Raw genomic sequence first — 24,069 nt, forward strand, 5'->3', positions numbered from 1 at the left:
AAAAAGTTTCAGTTAGGAACATGGTTGCAAGTATACATGCACAGGACTGCATAGACCACAAAACAAGACTGTCATAACATTTTAATCAATTATTTAAAGCTGAAAGTACTTACATTTATGTGTCTCTCTGGTCAATGGGCAGCCATTGATGCCTGTTTGTTTTCAAGTGAGGTCGCGTCCACACTAGGTTCCAAGGGCCATACAGCCCTTGGTCAATCCCCTTCCCCTAGGCTGTAATAGGTATTGGGACAGAACTAGGTCCCGCGTGAACGCGCAAAAGCTAGGCGAAGGGGTAAGGGGAAGGATTGGGATTCAGCCTATGACTCTTCTAATAGTGACAGTGGCTCCTTCTAATGAAGCCAGTTTGGTCTTCAGAAATAATCAGCAGCAGGATGTCTTCAAGATGTCCGGCAATCACTTTAGCAATAATTTTGGCTTTGGTATTGATTAATAAGATCGGGCAAAATGACACACAGTCCAAGGAGTCTTTGTCTTTTTTAAGTAAAAGCGAAATGTTGCTTGGGTGAGTGTGTGCGGCAACAAACCATTCTTCAAGGACTCATTAAACATTTCCACGAGAAGTGGCGCAAGCTTACCCCAAAACTTTACTATTATCCTAATAATAAACAAATCTGAACATTAAGCGCTGCCCCATAACCATCTGGACCTGGCACCTTGCCACTTTGCATGGATTTGATAGCCACGTGATCTTGTTAACGTCTAGTGGCCTGTCTAAATCATTAGCCAACTACGGGGCAATAGATGGGAATTCCAAGCCATATAAAACATTTTCCATACACCTTTTGTTGGATAGAGGCTCAGATTTGTAGAGATACAAGTAAAAAGACCTTATTAACGTCTTGAGGCTTGGAGACAATATTGTTAGTAGCCGACTATTCTTGACCCCATGCTCAGTAAGCTTTCTGCTTCCTTTTGTGGAGAATAAATTGAATTCTGACTTTAAATCTAGTTTCCTTTTATACAGCTCAGGAGAATGTCTGTAGCATAGCAACAGTGTCAATTAGAGGAATCTGTAAGGTCTTTTAACCATTATTGTTTGTTAGTAAGTATGAAGGGATTGATAGAATTTCAGATTTTGTCACAGAAACTCTTGTAAAAGGTGTCAAATTTCCAGAGAGGGCTGTCCTTTCTGTTCAAAGTAAAGGAAATATCCATCTTTAGTGGTGCATTATCCAAGTTTACAAACACCAAATAGTGATTGGACATTGTACTCTGGAGAAAGAGTGATGCACATGTGAAAAGAAAGAGAATGATTTAAACACAGAGTTCCTACACCTCCATGGGTCCACACATCCGTTTTCTTCCATAAAGTTTCTTTAAGACCACTTGGAGAGCAGTGAGTGTCTTGGTGCAGGTCCAAAACTGGGTCTACAACACACTTGAGATCTCCGCCAAAAATAAGATGATGTGTATTTAATAATTAAAGATCCTGTTCATGAAATCAACATCGTCCCAGTTAGTTGCATAAATGTTCACTAGGAGCACTGTTTTGAAATAAAGTGCCTGGAGCAAATGCATACCTGCCATTTGGTTCAGAAATAGTATTAGATGGTATGAATTGAGTTTTTTATTCACCAGTATTGCAACACCTCTCGCCTTTGTATTAAAGTTAGAATGAAACACCCGGTTGATCCAAGTTTTGTGTAGCCTAATGTAACCTGGTTTCTTTAAATATCTGTCTTCAAGTTTTATAGATGAATAAATATCCCAAAATGTTTGATTGATTCATTGATTTTACATTCCATGAGATCCGTCTGACTGAGTTGTCCCTCCAACTTCAAGAATTAATAAGTATAGAAGCCATTTTTTTTGTTAAGATTGAGGGGGCTTATAGTATGTGCTCCAGAAGCAGGTCCCTTGTACAGTAGAATTATGAGTACAACACATGCACCGAGTCACCATAAGTGAAAATACAAGACAACAACAAAACAATGAAAAAAGTGAAGAAAAAAACACAAAACAGTTACAAAATGCTAATTACATGTCCTTATGGACCTGTAACATAGGACCCCAGTCTCACGGCAGTTTGTGAAATGCTCACGTAATTTAATCTATTGATTCATGTACATGGAAACGTTTAGCTCGTTTTTTTGTGATGGTTAGCACGTTTTTGAACCTAATGCATTTCAATGGGAAGCATTGTTTGTGATCACAGCACAATTCTTTCTGCCAGTGGGGCTGCAGCAGAGAAGCTGTATACAGCTTTGCTATTTATATATATATATATGTTATAGTAATTAACGCTTAGCGCCGTCATCTGTTTTTTAATCTAGTTAAACTCTATGAAGAAAAACAAAAAAGTTTACAGACATTAGGTGTGATAGATAGATAGATAGATACATAGATAGATAGATTTTTATTGATCCCAAGAAAAATGGGAAATTCCAGTGTTACAGCAGCAAAATCAGTCACATAGCACAGAATATAAATATAAATGAACTACTAGGAAAAATATTCATAAAAACAATCTACATGAAATAATAATATGAATAAAATTGTTACGGGGGGTATGAGGATTGGACCCAAATGCAGTGAGGAGGAGGCAGGCAGGAGTAGGAACACAAATAGTTTAATTGTCCAAAACACAACGTAAGCCTCGATGGAACGAATATCCAAAATCCAAGGAGGAAAAGGAAAACACCCAAAAAGATTCAAAACAAACAATAACCAGGATCAGGGAACAGGAACGAAATCACATAGAGGGAAAGGCACAGAGAGTAAGACAGACAGAGGAAGAGAAAAAGGTAGAACAAGGGAGAGGCAGAGACGCATTTGTAGAAAGAGAGAGAGCGACAGAGCGAGAGACAAAGAGCAAACATAACAACAATAACAGCCCGGGCTTGCTTGTCACTGCGTTCCTTATCAGGGAACAGATGATAAGTCGCCGCCCCACGTCCGTGGTTTTCCCCAGCTCGACGACGAACCGGCCAACGGCATACTCCAGCCTGTCCAACTCCTCGAAGGCCGCTGGGTCCATAGCAGGTCGGATCATTATGTTACGGGGGGTATGAGGATTGGACCCAAATGCAGTGAGGAGGAGGCAGGCAGGAGTAGGAACACAAATAGTTTTATTGTCCAAAACACAACGTAAGCCTCGATGGAACGAATATCCAAAATCCAAGGAGGAAAAGGAAAACACCCAAAAAGATTCAAAAACAAACAATAACCAGGATCAGGGAACAGGAACGAAATCAGGAACACTGCAACAAGGTGACGTAAGACGGGTGAACCACCAGAATGATCCGACAAGAGACAAAGGAAACACTGGGGTTAAATACAAGAGGTAATGTGGAACAGGTGAGACGTCAGGTAGGTCACATTAGGGCGGGGCAGGACAATCAGACAGACAAAGTAAGCTAGACTAAACAAGACAAGACAGGAAGCCGACTACCACAATAAAGCAGAAGCATAAACACACACAGGGAAACATAAGACAGAATCTATGACACCGGACTAGGGAGAAAACCGGGACGACAACACAGGGAAGGCCAAACGGGAAAATAACACCAAAAAAAAACCTCAACCCACAACAAAAATAAAAGAACAAATATTTGAATATGTACAGGATGGGAAAACAAAAATGTGCAACTGCTTAAATAATATGCTAAAATGTATGCTACATGTAAATAAACCAATTGTGCAGGTTGCCCTTAGTGCAGTAATGTGGTGTCTAAAAGTCTTATCTAGCACCCAGTAATGACATGTTAAAAAGTGTTATTGCCTTTGGTATGTATGATTTTCTGTAGCGGTCAATGCGAAATCAAAGCTGTTGGAGCCTCTCCACCTCCGAGGTGGAGAGGGTGGTCGGGGTTATCCATGATAGATAACAGTTAGTTCAGTGACCTCCTCTCCACAACAACTTCAAACGTGTCCAGTTTGCAGCCGATCACAGAGCCAGCCTTCCTGATCAGTTTGTTCAGTCTGTTTGTGTCGCTGGCTCCGATGCTGCTGCCCCAGCAGATGGCGGAGGAGAACAAAGCGCTGGCCACAACCGACTGGTAGAACATCTCCAACATCCTGCTGCACACATTAAAGCATCTCAGCTTTCTCAGGAAATTGAGTCTTCTCATCCCCTTCTTGTAAACAGCAGTGCTGTTGACCTTCCAGTTCAGCCTGCTGTCGATGTTGACACCCAGGTATCTGTAATCCTCCACCATGTCCACGTCACTTCCCAGGATGCAAATGGGCTGCGAAGCCGTTCCCTTCCTTCTGAAGTCGATCACCATCTCTCTGGTCTTATCCACGTTCAGCAGATTCTCACAGTGCCGCCACCGCCATCCAGGTGCAAATGAGCTCGCTGTAGAAGATAGATGACAGTGTCGTCCACTCCCAGATGAGGCTGGAAGGCAAACTCTAGAGGGTCCAGAGAAGAACTCAGCTGCGGCCTCAGGTAGGCCACGACCAGCCTCTCCAGCACCTTCATCACATGGGATGTGAGAGCCACTGGGCGGTAGTCCTTAAGGCCAGATGGAGTCGACTTCTTAGGGACAGAGACAATGCAGAACGTCTTCCAGAGCAGCGGCACCCTCTGCAGGCTTAGGCTCAGGTTGAAGAGGTACTGGAGAACACCAGACAGCTGACTGCCGCAGGTCTTCGGGACCCTGGGGCTGATGCCGTCCGGGCCAGCAGCCTTGCGCTGGTGTAACCTCTCCAGCTGTCTCTTCACCTGGCCAAGTGTGAATGTAAAGCAGGGGGGGTGCTTGAAGTGTCAGTGGGGGGAGGGGAAATGTGCTGCAGTGGTGGTGGGGGGATTGGGCTGACTTCAGGAGGGCCGACTACAGGGGAGTGAGGAGGGAGCTGTCGGAACAAAAGAGGGTGGGGGGGAGGAGGCAATGAGGGGGTGAAGGGGGTTGCTGGTGTGGTGGAAGAGGCAGGGGATGGCTGTGAGCTAAATCTATTGAAGTAACAGTTTAGCTCGTTTGCTCTCTCCCTGCTACCCCATGTTGTTCTGCTGGAGACTAGCCTCCAGCTTCCTCCTGTAGGTGTTTTTACACTCCCTCAGTTTATCCCGCAGTTGGTGCTGTACTTCCCTAAGTTCCTGTCTGTCCCATGACCTGAAAGCTGTCTTCTTCTCCTTCAGAAGGACTTTCAGATCCCTGGTGATCCACGGCTTGTGGTTGGGAAAACAGTCTACAGTCCGGGAGGGCATGGTGTTGTTCTCACAGAACTTAGTGTATTCTGTGACACAGTCAGCCATGTTATTGATGTCCTCCCCATGTGGCTCACAGAGCACGCTCCAGTCTGTAGACTCCAAGCAGTCCTGCAGTGCCTCCTCCGCCTCCTGAGTCCACCTCCTCACAGTCCTTTTGTGGACATGCGGCCGCAGGACATAAGGAACATACATAGGAGACAGCAAGACAAGATTGTGATCTGATTTGCCAAGGGAGGGGAGGACAGTGGCACTGTGTGCATCCTTAGCATTTGCATAAAGGGGGTCCAGAGTTTAATTTTCTCTTGTGGGGCAGTAAATACATTGTTTAAAGTCTGGGAGGGATTTATCCTGAGAAGCATGGTTAAAATCCCCAGAGATGGGAATGAAGGTTGTTGGGCTGCTGCATCTGGAGTCGTGAGACCATGGTGTGAATGACGTCAGCAGCTGCCTCCGCATCAGCAGACGGTGGAATGTAGACAACTATCATCATGGCGGACGTAAACACCCTCGGTAGATAGTACGGACGAAACCCCACAGCCAGCAGTTCAATGTCCGGGCTACAGAAACGTTCCTTCACATTCACATGTCCCGGGTTGCACCACCTTTCACTCACATACAGTTGAACCCCCCCTCCATTCTTCTTACCGCTTTCTATAACGTTCCTGTACGCCTGAACGGTCAAAAAGCCGGGTACCGCCACACCATAGTCCGGGATGTGCGAGTGCAGCCATGTTTCGGTAAAACAAAGTATACTGCACTCGCGGAACTCCCTCTGGGTTCTGATGAGCGCTGCTAGTTCGTCCGTCTTATTCGCCAGAGACCGTACATTCCCCATAATGATCGCTGGGACGGTAGGCCTGTGTTTTCTTCTATTTTCCTTCCGTTTTATTCCTCCTCTGCAACCCCGGCGTCTCCTTCGTAGCTCCTTTGGGATTTCAGGTTTGGCCCCCGGCAGCAGCACAGGTCCACACAGCGCTATCAGCTGATTGCGTGGGACAATAGTCACGCTGCCTTGTGTGTAATAAGTTACAAAACACGACCAAAGTAAGAATAAACTAAAAGAACAGTTCCGAAATTTACAGGCCCCATCGTTTACACAGATTTACGACACTTAAAGAATACTTATAAAATAAGAATAAAGTGACTAAAAACACACAAAGCACGCATACAATCAGGAGCTGCTGCAACAGGCTGCCGCACAACACAGCTTAAGACACAGGTTAGACTCTAAAAGATAACACTAGGCTATCTGGTTAATTAATGTTACTCACCCTCCTAATTGTGGACATAACTTGATATGCACAATTTGAAACTGTTCTCCAGTTTGCTGGTGGTTGCAGGTGAAAGTGCGTCAACAACAATCCAAAATGGCGGAAACCGGCGTACCTACACCATGGACGTGTAGATTATGGATCACTGGCACAAACCTGGAGTTAGCAGGACAGACTGTCAAATTGCTCCATGCGAACATCCCTCGCAGAAGGGATTTTGGCCCACTCCTCCACACAGATCTTCTCTAGATCAGTCGGGTTTCTGGGCTGTCGCTGAGAAACACAGAGTTTGAGCTCCGTCCAAAGATTCTCTAGTCTGGAGCCAGGACCAGACGGTGGGCTCGTGAGCGAGCGCCTGGTGGCCGGGTTTGCCACGGAGCCCTGTAGGGCACAGCCCGAAGAAGCAACGTGGCACTTCTCCCTCCAGCCCATCCAAAGGGGTCGGGTGCGCTGGCATATGGGTGGCAGCGAAGGTGAGGGGCTTCGACAGACCAGACCCTGGCGGCAGAGGCCGGCTCTGGGGACGTGGAATGTCCCCTCTCTGTGTGGGAAGGAGCCGGAACTTGTGCGGGAGGTGGAGCGCTACCAGTTAGATCTGGCGGGGCTTACCTCTACGCACAGTCTCGGTTCTGGAACCGTACTCCTGGATAGGGGTTGGACTCTGTCCTACTCCGGAGTTGCCCATGGTGTGAGGCGCCGGGCGGGTGTGGGGATACTCACAAGCCCCCGGCTGAGCGCCGCTGCGTTGGAGTTTACCCCAGTGGACGAGAGGGTCGCCTCCCTACGCCTGCGGGTGATGGGGGGGAAAACTCTGACTGTTGTTTTTGTGCGTATGCACCAAACAAGAGTTCGGAGTATTCGGCCTTCTTGGAGACCTTGAATGGAGTCCTGTATGGGGCTCCAGTAGGGGACTCCATAGTTCTGCTGGGGGACTTCAACGCACACGTCGGCAATGATGGAGATACTTGGAGAGGCGTGATTGGGAGGAACGGCCTCCCTGATCTGAACCAGAGTGGTTGTCTGTTGTTGGACTTCTGTGCTAGTCATGGATAGTCCATAACAAACACCATGTTCGAACATAGGGATGCTCATAAGTGTACGTGGTACCAGAGCACCCTAGCCAAAGGTCAATGAACTCGATTTGAGGCCGTATGTTTTGGACACTCGGGTAAAGAGAGGGGCAGAGCTGTCAACTGATCACCATCTGGTGGTGAGTTGGGTCAGGGGATGGGGTAGGACTCTGGACAGACCTGGTAAGCCCAAACGGGTAGTGCGGGTAAATTGGGAACGTCTGGAGGAGGCCTCTGTCCGACGGACTTTCAACTCGCACCTCCGGCGGAGCTTTTCGGGCATCCCTGTGGAGGCTGGGGGCATTGAACCTGAGTGGACAATGTTCAAAGTTTCCATTGCTAAAGCTGCGGCGGCGAGCTGTGGTCTTAGGGTCTTAGGTGCCTCAAGGGGCGGTAACCCACGAACACCCTGGTGGACACCGGTGGTCAGGGAAGCCGTCCGACTGAAGAAGGAGTCTTTCTGGGATATGTTATCCCGGAGGACTCCGGAGGCAGTTGTAGGGTACCGACGGGCCCGAAGGGCTGCAGCCTCCGACATGGAGAAGGACTTTCATTCGGCACCAAGGTGCTTCTGGAAAACCGTTCGCCACCTCAGGAGGGGGAAGCGAGGAACCATCCAAGCTGTGTACAGTAAGGATGGAACCTCTAACTGAGGGAAGGAGGTCTTTAGCCAAAATCTCGCAATACATGGCCCCCGTCATCCTCTCCTTAAGACAGTGCAGTGGCCCTGTCCCATGTGCAGAAAAACACCCCCAAAGCATGATGCTGCCACCCCCATGCTACACAGTAGGGATGGTGATCTTGGGATGGTACTCATCATTCCTCTTCCTCCAAACACGGTTAGTGGAATTATAAACAAAAAGTTCTATTTTGGTCTCATCTGAACACATGACTTTCTCCCATGACTCCTCTGATCCAAATGGTCATTGGCAAACTTAAGACGGGCCTTGACATGTCCTGGTTTAAGCGGTGGAACCTTCCGTGCCATGCATGATTTCATACCATGACGTCTTAGTGTATTACCAACAGTAACCTTGGAAACGGTGGTCCCAGCTCTTTTCAGGTGATTGACCAGCTCCTCCTGTGTTGTTCTGGGCTGATTTCTCACCTTTCTTAGGATCATTGATACCCCACGAGGTGAGATCTTGCAGGAGCCCCAGTCCGAGGGAGATTGACAGTCATGTTTAGCTTCTTCCATTTTCTAATGATTGCTCCAACAGTGGACCTTTTTTCACCAAGCTGCTTGGTAATTTCCCCGTAGCCCTTTCCAGCCTTGTGGAGATGTACAATTTTTTCTCTTGTGTCTTTGGACAGCTCTTTGGTCTTGGCCATGTTAGTAGTTGGATTCTTACTGATTGTATGGGGTGGACAGGTGTCTATATGCTGTTAACAACCTCAAACAGGTACATCTAATTTAGGATAATAAATGGAGTGGAGGTGGACATTTTGAAGGGAGACCAACAGGTCTTTGAGGGTCAGAATTGTAGCTGATAGACAGGTGTTCAAATACTTATTTGCAGCTGTATCATACAAATAAATGGTTAGAAAATTATAAATTGTGATTTCTGGATTTTTTTTTTTTTAGTATGTTTCTCACAGTGGACATGCACCTACGATCAAAGTTTCAGACCCCTCCATGATTTCTAAGTGGGAGTACTTGCAAAATAGCAGGGTGTTCAAATACTTATTTTCCTCACTATATACTGTATATATATAAAACATTACACATTTTTCTATTTTTTCTATTGAGTGAAATCTGAATCGGCTGCATAACCAATTGCATTTCTCTGTCAGGTAGTAGTATAATGTTTTCTTCTGAAGTAGCTTTTAACCTGCTCTAGGGGAGTTGGGTTTTAACAGGACAAGCCACTATGGGGCAATAAAATTATTTGAGTGTTAGCTCTGTTAGTTCAGTCAATTAATAACATTATAATTTCCCATCATTGTATGCAAGATCCCTTTTTGCCAACATTCAATTCCAATATGTCCTTAACTCAGGAAGTAGTTTGCTCACTCACTTTTTCAGAGCTTGAGCAGAGATTTAAATCCCATTAAAGTGATCATTAGACTAATGAAGTCACTGAGGGATTGGCTGTAACAGCACATTGAAGACCGGGCTCCTCCAGGGCCACAGTGCCACTGCAGTCCAGTCACTCACTGCCGCTTTCTAATAACGCTTTCAAAGCAGAGCAATGCTACACCAAGTCCTCTGCTGACAGCCTTTCAGCCACTTCTCTCTGCTGTTCCCCAGAGCAAAATGATTGTGTTTGTTGAGCTTCAAAATGGCAGTGTTAAGCTCATCATCACATTATTGAACAAGTTACATAGACTTAAGGACAGAATGCTGACATCCATTCAAACTTGTGATGTGTTGCTTTAGTAACACATCACGTATACAGTAAATGCAAACACTGTGCAGAAAGCTTTAGGGTTGTTTTCAGCAAATCCTGCATCCCTGTTTGTGTTTGACAAAAGACAAAGGATAAGAAGTAATTATGGATAAATAATTGGAAGACTGCATTTCATTCACATTAAAATTGTGAGTGAAATGCAGTAAATTCTAAATGCAGTACAAAACCTACATTGTCTACTGATGTAGGTTTAAAGGCCTAAAACTATGGAACACAGCGGCAGACTGGGACACAGAAAAGCCCCCAAAGTGTAACCCAAGCTGCTCTAGCACAACCCCCCCAAAGATTCAGACGTTTTCCAGTGCAAAACAACAGTATCAGTAGTAGTTTATTTAAATGCCTAAGTAAGATGCAAGTTTGAATTTCACTGACAAGTACCTCTAGTGGAAATAACAGGAGCTAAGGCTGAAGTAGTTTGACATTGTTATACACCCTGAAAAGGGAAGAGTGGGTGGATGGATGGGTTAAAAAAGCATGTAACTCTGGAGTCTATGCTCTAGTTGCCATGGTTACTCACCAACAGTCAGTGTTGTTCATTTTTTAACCATGAAAACAAACATTCTTTTTTTTTAGCTTATGCCTTGAACTTTACAATCTTTAAAGGATGAGAAACTTTTCGCTTTTCATCAAATGCCACAATAGATGAGCTTTTAAGTTCTTTCTTGACCTTGGAAACAGCAGTTTACTCTAACTGCAACGTCCTTTTTGTTTTATATTGGCATGATATTCATTGGAAGATTGTAGATGTTCAACTTTCCATTTTGTGGGCCCTTCTATGGGACAAGGGAAAAGAAAATAAAGGGCCAACACAATCACGGACTAAAAGGAATAAAGCATTCAAACTAAATGAAAGGGGGACGATATTTTTTCTAGGCTATTGGCGTACAACCACATTGGGCATTGTAAAGTGATATTTTTAGATGAAATAGACATATTACATGCTGAAGGCAATTACGGGGAAATTTTGAATAATTTAAAATCCAGTAATTTTCTCCATTTGCTGAAAGCTGGACCTACGTGCCAAAAAATCATTTTTGTGACTTTACGGTAAAACTCTGAGCCTGGCCAAGACATTAATAAAAAATACATTAAAATAGCATTCTTTTCACTGTAAGTCTCGTTTGCTGTTAAAGGTCATTTATGGTTATTAGATGAAAAATGAAACTGTTTCAGAAACATTTCCAAATTAAACATAGCAACTTTAATGTCTTGTATGTGCATGTTTTCTCATCACTGCATGTTAATTACCCCACCAGGGTAGGCTTTGGTCCATTAATCTCGGCTTCAGTTGTTTGATTACTTGCCCCTCCTGACAACATGTTAAAGTGTCCATAAGCAAAACACGGATTTTTCCGGATGGCCTTGCACAGCATCACTGTGCCATCTGTGTGTCTGTATGTAAATGAATGGGAAGCAAATTATTGCAAAGTGCTTTGGATGAAGCATTATAAATGCGGTCCATTTACCCTGGCACAGTTTGGTAAATGTGAAAAGATTTTTGCTCTACATGTAGTTGTTTGAAATACAATAAAACAATGCAGAGGTGACTAACTAAACAGGTTAAGTACTGAACATGTGGGAAATGTTCTCTTTAATAAAAAAAAAAGGGATTTTAGGGGGGATTTAAATTCCTGCACCACAAACGAGACAATGCAAGTGGTGTGTTTGTGTGTGTTGTTTCCTACTCATTTTGTCCCTCTCTTCTCTGCCTGCAGCTTCAGAAGACTCTTTCAGAGCTGGATGAAGATGATCCTTGCTACGAGTTTCGTCGAGAACGATTCACCGTCCACAGAACGCACCTCTACTTCCTCCACTATGAGTATGAGCCCAGCTCTGACAATACTGACGTCACTCTAGTAGCCCAGCTCTCTATGGACAGGTACTGTTCTACACCCACAATAACAAAACTCTATCTGCTTAAAAGGTAGTTTGTTTAAAATGTGTTAACATTTCACTGTGCATAAATAGTAAACTTATAAGAGACCCTTTGTAGTGGCAAAATGTATACATATTGTATTGTATCAACTTCTGTCAGCAGTGGCCACAGTTAGTTTACAGTCACGTATATACCTACAGAACAGACATCACCGCGTTGCGTTTTGTGCATTTATTACAAATTTCCCTGAGCTTTTCTCAGACAGAAATCCACATTGAAAATGTATAACCTGCTGTTCCAACTTTTGTTATATTACTTATTCTTCACCAACTTTACATTACTTTTACAGTCATACATTTTGCCTAGCCGCTACTGCTGACACACAACAACTCTTTTTCTCTAGCAAACAAAAGGCACAAATAGAACTAGAGTAAATCAGATCTGTAACAATGCTCATAGTTGAATACAGTGTACGTCAACATCAAATAACTATAATAATATAGAAACTTAAACTAGTAACTAGTATTTAGTAAATACAAAAAACTCAAAATGACTTTTAGTTAGCTTTGGCTCTTACATTTTCCAACCCCTAATTGGGAGAGAGTAAGGTTACTAACTACTCAAACAATAATACAGAAGGGTCAACTAAATACATTGTACATTGTCTTTCCGCTCCTTTTTTCGTAAAGTGCCCATATTATGAAAAAAAACACTTTTTCTGGGATTTGGGGTGTTTTTTGTATCTGTTTTTTCTCCACATGTATACAAACTTGGAAACAAAAAACTGTCCATACGGTTTCTGAATGTCCTCTGCCTTCAGTCTCCGGGTGAGCTGTTAAAAATCTGCAAATCAGTCAACTCAGTCATTTCCATGGTGATATCTAAAGGTTAAAATGTTTACCTATTCACGTGAGAAGTATAATGAATAGGCGTATGAATAGGCTATATTTGGGTCTTTTTCAAAACTTTCCCTTTATGGGATTCTTAAGGGCTTGTTTCCCCTTAGTCAGGACATATTGAGGCTACAAAATCAGTAGAGTTTGCTTCTGTTGCAATTTGTCCTACTTTTTTTATAAAATGACTTTTTTTAGATTATGGTTTCCCTTTTCCAAACACAAAACTACAAAAGTAGAAACTTTTGCTTTTGACAGAAATCATTATTTCTTTCTCCACCTCTTTAGATCTTCAACAGTAAGAGTTGTTATGATATGTGGGGAATGGTGGACCCAAACGTTTCTAGGGAACTGAGGATGGTGGGACTAAGGAACTGGGGACAGTGGGCACTTGGGCACTTGGGAACTGGGGAACGAGTGCACTCAGGAACTGCTGAAAGAGGGCACTCAGGAACAGGGGAAAGATGGCACTCGGGAACCGGGGAAAGAGGGCACTCGGGAACTGGGAACAATGGAGATTAGGGAACGGGAACTGCAAAGCGGGAACAGTGTGCACTCGGGAACCGGGGCAAGAGGGCACTCGTGAACTGGGAACATTGGATGCTTGGGAACCGGGGACAACAAGCTCTTGGGAACCGAGGACAGTGGGCACTCGGGAACTGGAAACAGTGGGCACCCTGGAGGGGACAGTGGGCAGTTGGGAACTGGGTACAGTGGGTACCCGGGAACTGGGGACGGCGGGACTCTGGGATTCCAAGGTTGCGGACAGCAGCGAAGGTGAAACCCTTCTTGTGGCCGACAACGCAGGACATTGAAGACTTTCTGGAGGGTGGACAGGAACGCAAAGATAAACTGAAGGCCAACAGGGAGGACAGAACCCCTCTGGTGGCCGGCTGCGAAAGTGAAACTCCTCTTGGGAAACTCCTCTGGCAAAACCCCTGTGACTTCAAACAAGGCATCGAGGATTCTCAGGCGGCCAACGGAGACAGCAAAACCCCTCTGGATGCTCACGCCGAAGGCGGTATATAGGTACAGATTGGAAAATATGCTGGTAACTTTATTAAAGACGGAATACTCAACAAACTATGTGAGCGTTGTCTGCTACGTAGACCAGCACCTCAGCCAGTGGTGTCGCTGAAGCCGCTAAGCCAGGTAAGGGAACTTTGACATCGGTATCCAGTTCCAGCTAGGTGGAAAGCTCACGCTCAATGGCCACCTGTCCCATCCATCCTACTTGCAAGTGTCCAATCATTAGACAACAAACTAGACTACATCCAACTTTAACAAAACTCCCAATGTGAGTTCAGAGACTGCTGTTTTTGTCTTTTTTGGAAACATGGCTGAACAACAGTGTACCGGACTCCGCTATCTAGCTACCAGGCCCGCTAGCCTCCCGAGCAGAGGCTGTTCTGGCGGGTAAGACTAGTGGAGGTAGGCTGTGTCAACACAGACACGGCCTGGTGCAGAAATGGGGTGTTTTTATCCAACTACTGCTAACTGCTGGTGGAGTTTGTAACTGTTAAATGCCGACCATTCTACATTCTACACTAATTCAAGGCTGTTTATACTCTGTGTTTTCATCACTCCAAGCGCAAATGCTACCATAGTTGGCACTTAATGTAGCTTGTTTTGTAAGTCGTTTTTATATAATGTTGTTTTTATATATTTTAAATTGAGCCACAGTGCAACGTTCTTTTGTGTATATGGTTTAAATTACAATAAAACACACTGTAGTTGAGTTGAATGCCTCACTGTCTGTATATGTCAGTAAATGGCTTGGGATAGGACTCTTAGAACTGCTAAGAAAGTGCGTTCTGGGATTTGGTGTATTTCATCCACATGAGCCAAAAACAATAGTTTTTGCTTTTCTCGGCCTAGAAGGCACCAATTTTGAACACAAATTCACATTTCTACTACATAAGCGACCCAATTTAAAGATATATTCATCTTTCCAATGGTGAAATATCCCTTTAAATAACTATATTAAAAGTTTTTACTTAATTCATGTTACTTTTATTTTATAAGTCCACGTTTATTTATTTCAATAGACTTTTATATAATAAATTCGCATTTTTTCTGTGGACTTTTTTTCCTAATGCCTCATTTATTGATTTCCCTCTCTATTTATTTCCAGTTCTTATATGCAAATCGGGGGGGTGGCCATCTTACATTCAGAACAGAGCTGTGGGCAAATAAAAAGGCTGTGAAAGTAGGTGGGAGTGCAAATATAATGGAAGACATTGGTCAACATGGTTTATCAGCAGATACTATTTTGGCACATGTTGAAGAATTTTTGGAAATACTAGTGCAGTAAGGTCCTCTTATACAAGCACAAGAGCTGGATGCCCGCCTCTGGATATTCCAGGCGACATGCTGGCTAACTTTGTGTTGTGCGCCCTGGTATGTTAGTTATTATTTGAAAAAGTACTTATTTTTACTACCCCACACAAATAAACAACTTTGGGGTAATTGTTCAAATGTATTGTGTGTTAATATTTTTGTGATGTCGCCCATCCCTTTGTCTTGCCCTCTGCAGGCTCCAGATGTTGGAGGCTATATGTAAACACTGGGAAGGTCCAGTCAGCCTGGCCCTGTATCTGTCCGACGCTGAGGCCCAGCAGTTTTTGCGCTATGCTCAGGGCTCCGAGGTGTTGATGAGCCGCGGGAACGTCGGTTACCACATCGTCTACAAAGAGGGACAGTTCTACCCAGTCAACCTGCTGCGTAATGTGGCCATGCGGCAGGTCAACACACCTTACATGTTCCTGTCAGACATCGACTTCCTGCCAATGTACGGCCTGTATGAGTACCTCAGGTAAGAGGAGAAAAATAATCAGATGGAAACAAGCTAAGTTGTCAGTCACTGACTGTTGTACACTTTTTTTTTGTATCTTTAGATTTAAGAGAGACATGAGTTTTAATTAATTTCCTTTTATATGAGAAATCACGCTTGCACGCTGTAGTGATATCCTGTATGTAATCCAATCGTATCTGTGTTTGTTTTTTAGGAAGTCAGTGGTGCAGCTGGACATGGCCAATGCCAAGAAAGCTTTGGTGGTTCCAGCCTTTGAGACGCTGCGATATCGTCTTTCGTACCCAAAGTCCAAGGCCGAGCTGCTCTCCCAGCTGGACATGGGCACACTCTTCACCTTCAGGTGAACCATGTCTTAGTTTCTGATGCCAAGAATGTTCAAGAGTCTTCAGGTTTTCATTCAAAAAAACACTACATCAGCTCTTTTCATTTCTTTTTCTGTGGTAGAAGTTATGTAAATCAGCAATATTGTTTCATATTTTTTTTAATACATTAACTCAGATCTTTACTTAATCCTAAGGAGCAAACTGCGAGACAACCACTTGCAATTGTACACAAAACTTGAATAGAATTGACAAAAAGATAATAAGCAGCCAAAACAATAGACTGTAATATTATGATTTATTTTAATTAAATTGTTGGAATGCTGTTGTAAACTTAAATATGAAAAGTTACAAATGCATGAATAATTTCAACTATTTCATATATACATGAAACGTGGCTATTTTGTGAGTAACTTGAGTGATATTGATCCATGTATTTTCCTAAGACAACAAGTCTCAACACGAGAATCTAGCACAGTAAATGAAATATACAGTACACAAATAACATTGAACATTATATCCAAATACATCTACAGTACATGAGAATCCAGAGTAAGCACAACATGTCTGCAAATATAGAGATATCACACCTCTAGAAGCTGAAAGAAATGAGTTAGAAAACTATTTCCATCCATCCATATATACATCTGGGCCCGCTCATCCGGTGTTGGGTCATGGGGGGAGTAACTCCAGCAGGGGATCCCAAACTTCCCTTTTCTGAGCCACACCTACTCCTGGGTCTTCCCCAAGGCCTCCTCCCAGCTGGATGTCCCTCCACCTAGTCATTGGTCTTCCCCAAAGCTTCTTCCCAGCTGGACGTGCCTGGAACACCTCCCTAGGGACCCTAGGCGTCCAGGGTGCATCCTTACCAGATGCCCAAACCATCTCAACTGGCTCCTTTCGACGCAAAGGAGCAGCGGCTCTACTCCAAGCTCCTCACGGATGACATCACCCGCTGCGTTGATTTGCCGACCAATCTCCCGTTCCACTTTTCCTTGATTCGCAAACAAGACCCCGAAGGTATTTTAACTCCTTCACTTGGGGTAAGGACTCAACACCTACATGGAGTAGACACTCCATTGGTTTCCCACTGAAAACCATGGCCTCAGATTTAGAGGTGCTGATCCTCATCCCAGCTGCTACACACAGGGATGCAAACTGATCCAGTGGGTGCTGAAGGTCTCAGGCCAATGATGCCAACAGGACCACATGATCTGCAAAGAGCAGCGACGAGATCCGCAGCCCACCGAATTGCAACCCCTCCCCACCCTGACTTTGCCTCGATAAACTGCTCATAAATATTACAAACCGGATTGGTGACAAAACGCAGCCCTGGAGGAGTCAAACCCTCACGTAAAACAAGCTTGACTTACCGCCGAGAACCCGGACACAGCTCTTGCTTTGGTCATACAGAGATTGGATGGCTCAGAGAAGGGACCTCCTCAACCCATACTTCCGCAGCACCTCCTACAGTATCTCCCGAGGGAACCGGTCATACGCCTTTTCAAGATCCACCAAACACATGTAGGTTGGGTAAACTCCCAGGCTCCCTGCAGGATCCTTGGGAGAGTGAAGATCTGAGCCGTTGTTACACAACTAAGACAGAATAGTCGGAGTAGATTTTATCAGGGAGTCTGAGAAGTGTGATACCCCTGTAATTGGCACACACCCTCTTGTCCCCCTTTTTGAAGAGGGGAACCACCACTTTGGTCTGCCACTCCTTAGGTACTGTCCCAAACTTCCAAGCAATGTTGAAGAGGCGTGCAATCCAAGACAGCACCCCCACACACAGAGCTTTCAGCATTTTTGGACGGATCTCATCAATCCCTGGGGCGTTGCCACTGTGGAGTTGTTTGATTACCTCAGCGGTTTATGAACCATTCTTTGTCTGGCCCCGCACCTGAAACCACTTTGCCATGAGACACACACATTTCCTCAATTACCTCTAGCCATGTAGATAGTTTTAATTTTATCTGTCCAGTTTTTGAGATATCTGTATCTGGGATCAACGCATTCTCATGAACGGGTTCATACAATATCGTACAAAAATGTTGACTACAGAGCTCCGTGAGATGTCACAACATCAGCAGCAGCATTTGGTGGGTGAAGGTGGGAGGGAGAGGGGGGTAAGGGTATTAGAGGAGGTTTACAGGGTTAGGGGTTGCAACTTCACCTCTTTTTGTTATTTATGTTAAACTAAAAATCTGTCTATGTTCTAGTCGCTATTGCTTTACTCTAACTATCTATCTTGTTTAAAAGCAGCTATAGTAGTTGTGTTTTATTGCCATTATTATCACAATAACAGTGACAACATGCTGGTAGGACTTTTGTGTATGTTTGGAGAAGAGAGGTGTTCAATTTTCTCCTGTGTTTAGACCTTACAGGCGGTCACGCTTCCTGCGGTCACACCCATTTTGCTTTGACCGCCTAGAATTTGCAGTCAGTAAAAGTACACTACACAAACAGAAGAAGGCACAGTGCACCTTTTCCACAATGCTTTCTTGCAATCAAATGTTTCACTCCAAAACAAAGAAAGGAAATATGGGAGGAGGAGGGAGACACAACGAAAACAGCAAGAACGATATCTGCAGCCCACAAACGAGACACACAGAGACAGACACAGACAAACACACAAACAAGAAGCATTGACAGGGACACAGGCAGATTTATAATAATAATAATAATAGTAATAATAATAATAATAATAATAATAATAATATTAATAATAATAAGTGTATCATAATAATTATAATAATAATATCTGAGAGATGTTTTCATCAAGAGGCATGGCCAGCATTACATTTTCTTTGTCACAACACTTCCAGTTAGCCAGCTAATGTTGTTGTACCAGAAGAGCTTAGCAGACCGGTTACCCTGACCTGTCTTTTTGCACTAAATCCATCTTAGATGTTGATCTGCCCTGCTGTATTAATTCTAAGTTTCTCCTCATAAGATAGACTTTCAAATGGCTTCGCCAAAATCATGTCAACAATATTAGCATCGTCCGCCATTGTGTGCAGTTTCCTAGCTAGCTTGTTCACCCCTATAACGTTTGCCTAGCCTACTGTATTAATGAATGAATGAATGAATGAATGAATGAATGAATGAATGAATGAACAAACAATCTTACAAAACAATATTAAATGTGGTGGAGGAAATGTGGGAATTAGGTTAAACTGAAACAAGGAATGTGGTGTATGTATGAAAGTTGGCTAGCATTTTTGCCAAGCAAATACCAAGAAATAGGTTGCAGTAGTTTGTCTTCCGACTAGACCCTCAAAATCCGCGATGGGACTAAGCTCAAATAGCTTTGGGGAACTTTTTATCATACAAAATTGCTGTCAAAGACATGCAGTGTTACGAAAGACCTCTTACACCTTTTAGTTAATACAATTTTAACACAATAGTACATACGTGCCCATACATTTTTTGACATTTTAGCGGAAGCCGAGCTTCCCTTGCAAGTCTTAAAGAAATTGCCTCTGCGTCCAACTATAAATGAAGATCTCTCCTTCCAGGTACCATGTGTGGACTAAAGGCCATGCACCAACTAACTTTGCCAAATGGCGGACAGCAACTACACCCTACCAGGTGCAGTGGGAACCTGACTTCGAGCCCTACGTCATGGTAAGGAGGGACAGTCCTGAGTATGACCGCAGGTTTGTGGGCTTTGGCTGGAACAAGGTGGCTCACATCATGGAGCTGGATGCACAGGTAACTTACTCTCCACCACCCAATCTGTTGATCTTAGTATGCTTATTGTCCATCCATCACTTTCGGGTGTCTGCAGTTGAAATAGGGTGTCTTTAAATACCAACTAAATTGTGATAAAAACTATACAGTTGCATAGCAAATGCCACTGTAGAAAAAGCACTATGCATCTATATGGCCTCATGTCAGATTTGGATGAAGAACTCAATATCTGTCCTAATCAATGAATCAACCGCCTGTCCAGATATCAGGATTTGAACCTTAATGAAGTAAAGTGCATGCATCCATCAGGCCTATCTGTAACCGCTTATCCTTAGAGGGTTGGGGAGGTCCGGAGGTGATCCCGGCTGACAATGGGCAAGAGGCGAGGTTCCCCTCAGCTCTCCAAAGCTTTTTAAGCATCTTTCAGCTAACTTGTTTTGTTTTTATGTCCATCCACAAACTTTGTTCTCATGTTTCATGTTTCTTAAGCAGCAAAATAGTTTAGCTCAGTTTATCAGCAATTTATATCAACCAGTGTTGGTAGTTTCAAAAAAATGCAATTGATATTTAAAAATTAATAGATTACACATTACTAGTTACTTTTAAAAAAGTCTTACTTTACTACATTACTCACTGCGGAAAGTAACTAGTTACACTGCTAGTTGTATTCATTTTGGATTACTCTGTAACATCACTTGAGATGCCTGTTAACTTACTTGCCAAATAACAATATAAAGTTAAACCTCATGAATGCCCAAATCAACACAAACCTTTAATATAATGAGGAAATACACAAGATCTCTCTTATATGCTCTTTAATATCACAAAGCTGACAACAAAGTTGTGAACATTAGCACATTTGTCAGCAAGAAGTGGCGGTTGTCCGCTCTTCCTTATCTGTATTTTGTCCATTAGTTTCGGATAGACAGCGATTCCACTGTCCAAACAGGCAATATTTCCTTCACTATGTATGTTGCCACAAGCTATTTATCTTTGCTTTGTTACTTGCTGTTAAAAATCAAGCCTTGGCTGCTTCACTGGTGTTGGCAACGTGCTCTTTTTATCAGCGTCACTCAGGCTCCAGGGCACTTTAGCAACTAGCTGAGATTGGATGTTGTGTTCGCGGTGGTGGAGAGTTGTTTGTCGCCTGGGCACAATTTACAATCAAGTACTTCTACCCCTCAAAAGTCGTTTAATTTTTTACTCTCTCTTCACGTTATACAGATAGTGAAAGAACCAGCAATAATTATTTGATAAATAACTGTATTGTAATTACTGAGTTATCAACAGTAATTCAGTTCAATTTTTTATGTAATATCAAATCATAACGACTTACCTCAATACACTGTACAGGAATACTTCCTTTTTGGGAGAAACCTCAGACAGACCAAGGCTCTTGGTAGGGGGTGTCTGACAGTGCTGGTTGGCGGTGTGATGAACAGTGGCAATAATTGTGGAACTTGACAGCATAGCAGGGTGTAGCAGGCCATAGCAAGGTGCGGAGAAGGACCATGGTTTAGGCATCACCCAAATCCAAGGAAAACTGCTTATGATTAAATCATAAGGACTCGTGGAATAGTACTCTGGAAGTTAGTATCAAGCATTTTTGGGATATGGATGCACACAGGTGGAAAGAGAGAGGAGCTCATTGTGTCAAAGGAAGTCTAAAAAATAACAGAACTGGTGCAAGGCAAACCTGAACCAGTTCTATAATTGTTGGTAAATGAATCTGATGACTATGGAGAAAAGCAGAGAAGACAAGTGGTGCCCTGTCTGCAGACTTTGCTTAGACCCGTCTATAGTTGGCAAATACCTTGAGGATGGGTTTTATCACAGCTACTTTAAATGACTGCAGCACCTGTTAATAAAGACATATTGATCATATCTAGTAATGAAGTGTTAACCAAAAAAGAGGTAGATGGCATAGCTGAAGAGACCTTTAACAAAAATTGTTGAAGGTCTATAGGTTAAAAGCAGTCTTAATATATGTCAAGTCTTGTTGTTCTCAATGGAGCTGTGACAGCCTGTCACATCTGTCAGCCTGGCTACAGTGCTGAAAAGAAACCTTGCGTTGTTAATATCTCAATTTCTTCTATTAGTGATGAGTAATAGTCTGATCTGGCATTTGTGAGGGCATTCCTATACGCTTTCATATTGTCTTGCCAATCTAAACGAGATTCTTCCAGATTGGTGGAATGTCATTTACTTTTCAAGTTTGGGAGCTCTACCAAGGTGCTAGTTTCCTTTGCTTCATCGTCTTCTTTTTCAGAGGAGCAACAGTAGTCTGTAGCCAGGCCATAGTAAAATTATCAATTTGGGAGAGACATAAGAGTCCTCTGTTGTATTAAGTCATGGCATTGAGTTAAATGCTGTTGGTCTATAGTTTGTTAGGACCTCAGGGTCGAGGGAGAGTTTTTTCAGGAGAGGTTTTATCACAGCTACTTTAAATGACCGCGGTACACAACCTGTTAATAGAATTATATTGATCATTTCTAGTACTGAAGCGTTAACCCCGGGTAACGCTTCTTTTAGCAGCCTGATTGGAATGGGGTCGAAGAGACAAGTAGGAAGCTTAGCTGAAGAGACCTTTGACATTAATTGTTGAAAGTCTGAAGGACAGGAACAGTCTAAGTATATGTTAGGTCTTGTCCTTTTTTCTAGTGCTTCTGCATATAAAAGTGGACCATTAGAAATTGAGGGCTAAAGTTGATGAATTGTATCTCTAATTGTTATAATTATGTCATTAAAGAAGCTCATAAAGTCGTCACTACTCAGAGCTATAGGAATGGATGGCTCTGTGGAGCTGTGACTATCTGTCAGCCTGGCTACAGTGCTGAAAAGAAACCTTGGGTTGTCCTTACATTCCTCTATTAGTGATGAGTAATAGTCTGATATGGCAATTCTGAGGGCCTTCCTATACATTTTCAGACTCTCTTGCCAATCTAAACAACATTCTTCCAGTTTGGTGGAATGCTATTTACTTTTAAGTTTTTGCAAGATTTATTTTAATTAGCAAATTTTTAATGTGCTAGTTTCCTTGGCTTTATTATCCTCTTTTTGAGAGGAGCAATAGAGTCTAAAGTCATCTGTAACCAGGTCGTGACACCATTAACAAATTTATCAATTTGGGAGGGACTAAAGTACACATAAAGGTCCTCTGTTATATTAAGGAACGGAATTGAAGTAAATGCTGTTGGAATATCTTCCTTTAATTTAGCTATAGCACTATCAGATAAGCTTCTAGTGTAGAAGCATATATCTATTTTCGCATAGTTGGGTAGTAAGAATTCGAAAGTCTTAAAGAATGGTCTGATAATAAAGGATTCTGTGAAAACACTATTAAATCTTGAATTGTGATGCCATATATCAGCACAACGTCAAGGGTGTGGTTAGAACAGTGCCTTGCGCACCTTCAAAATTGAAGTTGAAATTGAGTTGAGAATGTGAGTTGAAAGCAATACCTGGGACATTGTTGTCAATGTCCAAATGGATATTAAAATCACCTACAATAAGTACTTTGTTTGTAAAAACTCAGAGAATTCAGATAAAAATTTAGAATACAGACCTGGAGCTTGGTGAACAACAACAAATATAATTATGTTCTATGTTGGATGTTGAAGATTAAGAACAAGTTTTTCAAATGAGTCATAATAAATATTAATATGACTGGGAGAAGTGGATTCATTTAGACTAACATATTCTTCATGGGACAGCCATGTCTCATTAAGACAGAATAGATTTGATTATCTGATATCACGTTTACTGTCATGCCGCTAAAATAGTGTCTACTATTTTGTTAAGGGCAGTTTAGAGTGGTTTGTTTATTTTTCATAACCATAGCAACACAGTACCAGTGCATGTTGGGATATAGGAAGTAAAAATGCCATGTGGAAATCAGTTACAGGAATGTGTGAGCTCAACTAGTTGTCTGTTCCTAAGCGGATCGCTTTTCTTTCTCTCCCTTTGCTAAGGCAACGTCTGTGAGTATTTCTCATTGTGTAACATTAGGTTATTGCTCATTGTTAGTTTGTAACCATATTGAGGCAGCTAAGAAGCTAATTCGTTTTTTGCTAGGCAAAGTTAGCTTATGTTTCTTGCTGTTAGTTGTTTTTGCTAGCTATAACTGTGTTATATTTGTCATATAGGCTACAGCGCCATGCAAGCTAAGCGGTGCTATTTATGCTAATACTGTGCATGTGGGTTTGATTTATAATATAGACTTCTCCTTGTATTGTATTACAGTTTCACAAAATTCCCAGTAAACTTCATGGAAATGAATCAACTGTGTCCTGGAGTTTCTTGGGAGTGTTTAAGCTGAATGGAAAATAGCCCATGACATTTACTAGTACTGCTTTAGAAGACAGAAACCTAATATTTAGTAGTAGTCTAATTGCATCTAATTTTCCTCCTCTGTTATGTCATTGCAGTGGTAGTTTTAATTCCAATTAGGTTCTGAAGTTTACCTTTGATTTCCCAGCTAACAATTTTTGGTTCCCAGAACGTTCTGGGAACGTTCGTTTTTGGTTGTGGGAACGTTCCCTGAAGGT

The 24,069-nt window shown here is 42.8% G+C and overlaps 1 protein-coding gene across 2 annotated transcripts in view; it reads left to right on the top strand.

The window, feature by feature from the left end:
* Positions 1 to 24,069, top strand: part of large1 (LARGE xylosyl- and glucuronyltransferase 1) — a 174,541-nt gene that overhangs the window by 147,987 nt on the left and 2,485 nt on the right. For both annotated transcript variants that reach the window (XR_004655415.1, XM_034863182.1), the window contains exons 11-14: positions 11,641 to 11,804; positions 15,231 to 15,509; positions 15,703 to 15,849; positions 19,348 to 19,543. Coding sequence is in view for 1 of the 2 variants with exons in the window: in XM_034863182.1 (XP_034719073.1) it covers positions 11,641 to 11,804; positions 15,231 to 15,509; positions 15,703 to 15,849; positions 19,348 to 19,543 (786 nt within the window). In the remaining variant the exon portion in view is untranslated. The remainder of the gene's footprint in view (positions 1 to 11,640; positions 11,805 to 15,230; positions 15,510 to 15,702; positions 15,850 to 19,347; positions 19,544 to 24,069) is intronic.

Source organism: Etheostoma cragini, chromosome 23 (assembly GCF_013103735.1).
Source record: "Etheostoma cragini isolate CJK2018 chromosome 23, CSU_Ecrag_1.0, whole genome shotgun sequence".
In the NCBI taxonomy this organism is placed as follows: domain Eukaryota; kingdom Metazoa; phylum Chordata; class Actinopteri; order Perciformes; family Percidae; genus Etheostoma; species Etheostoma cragini.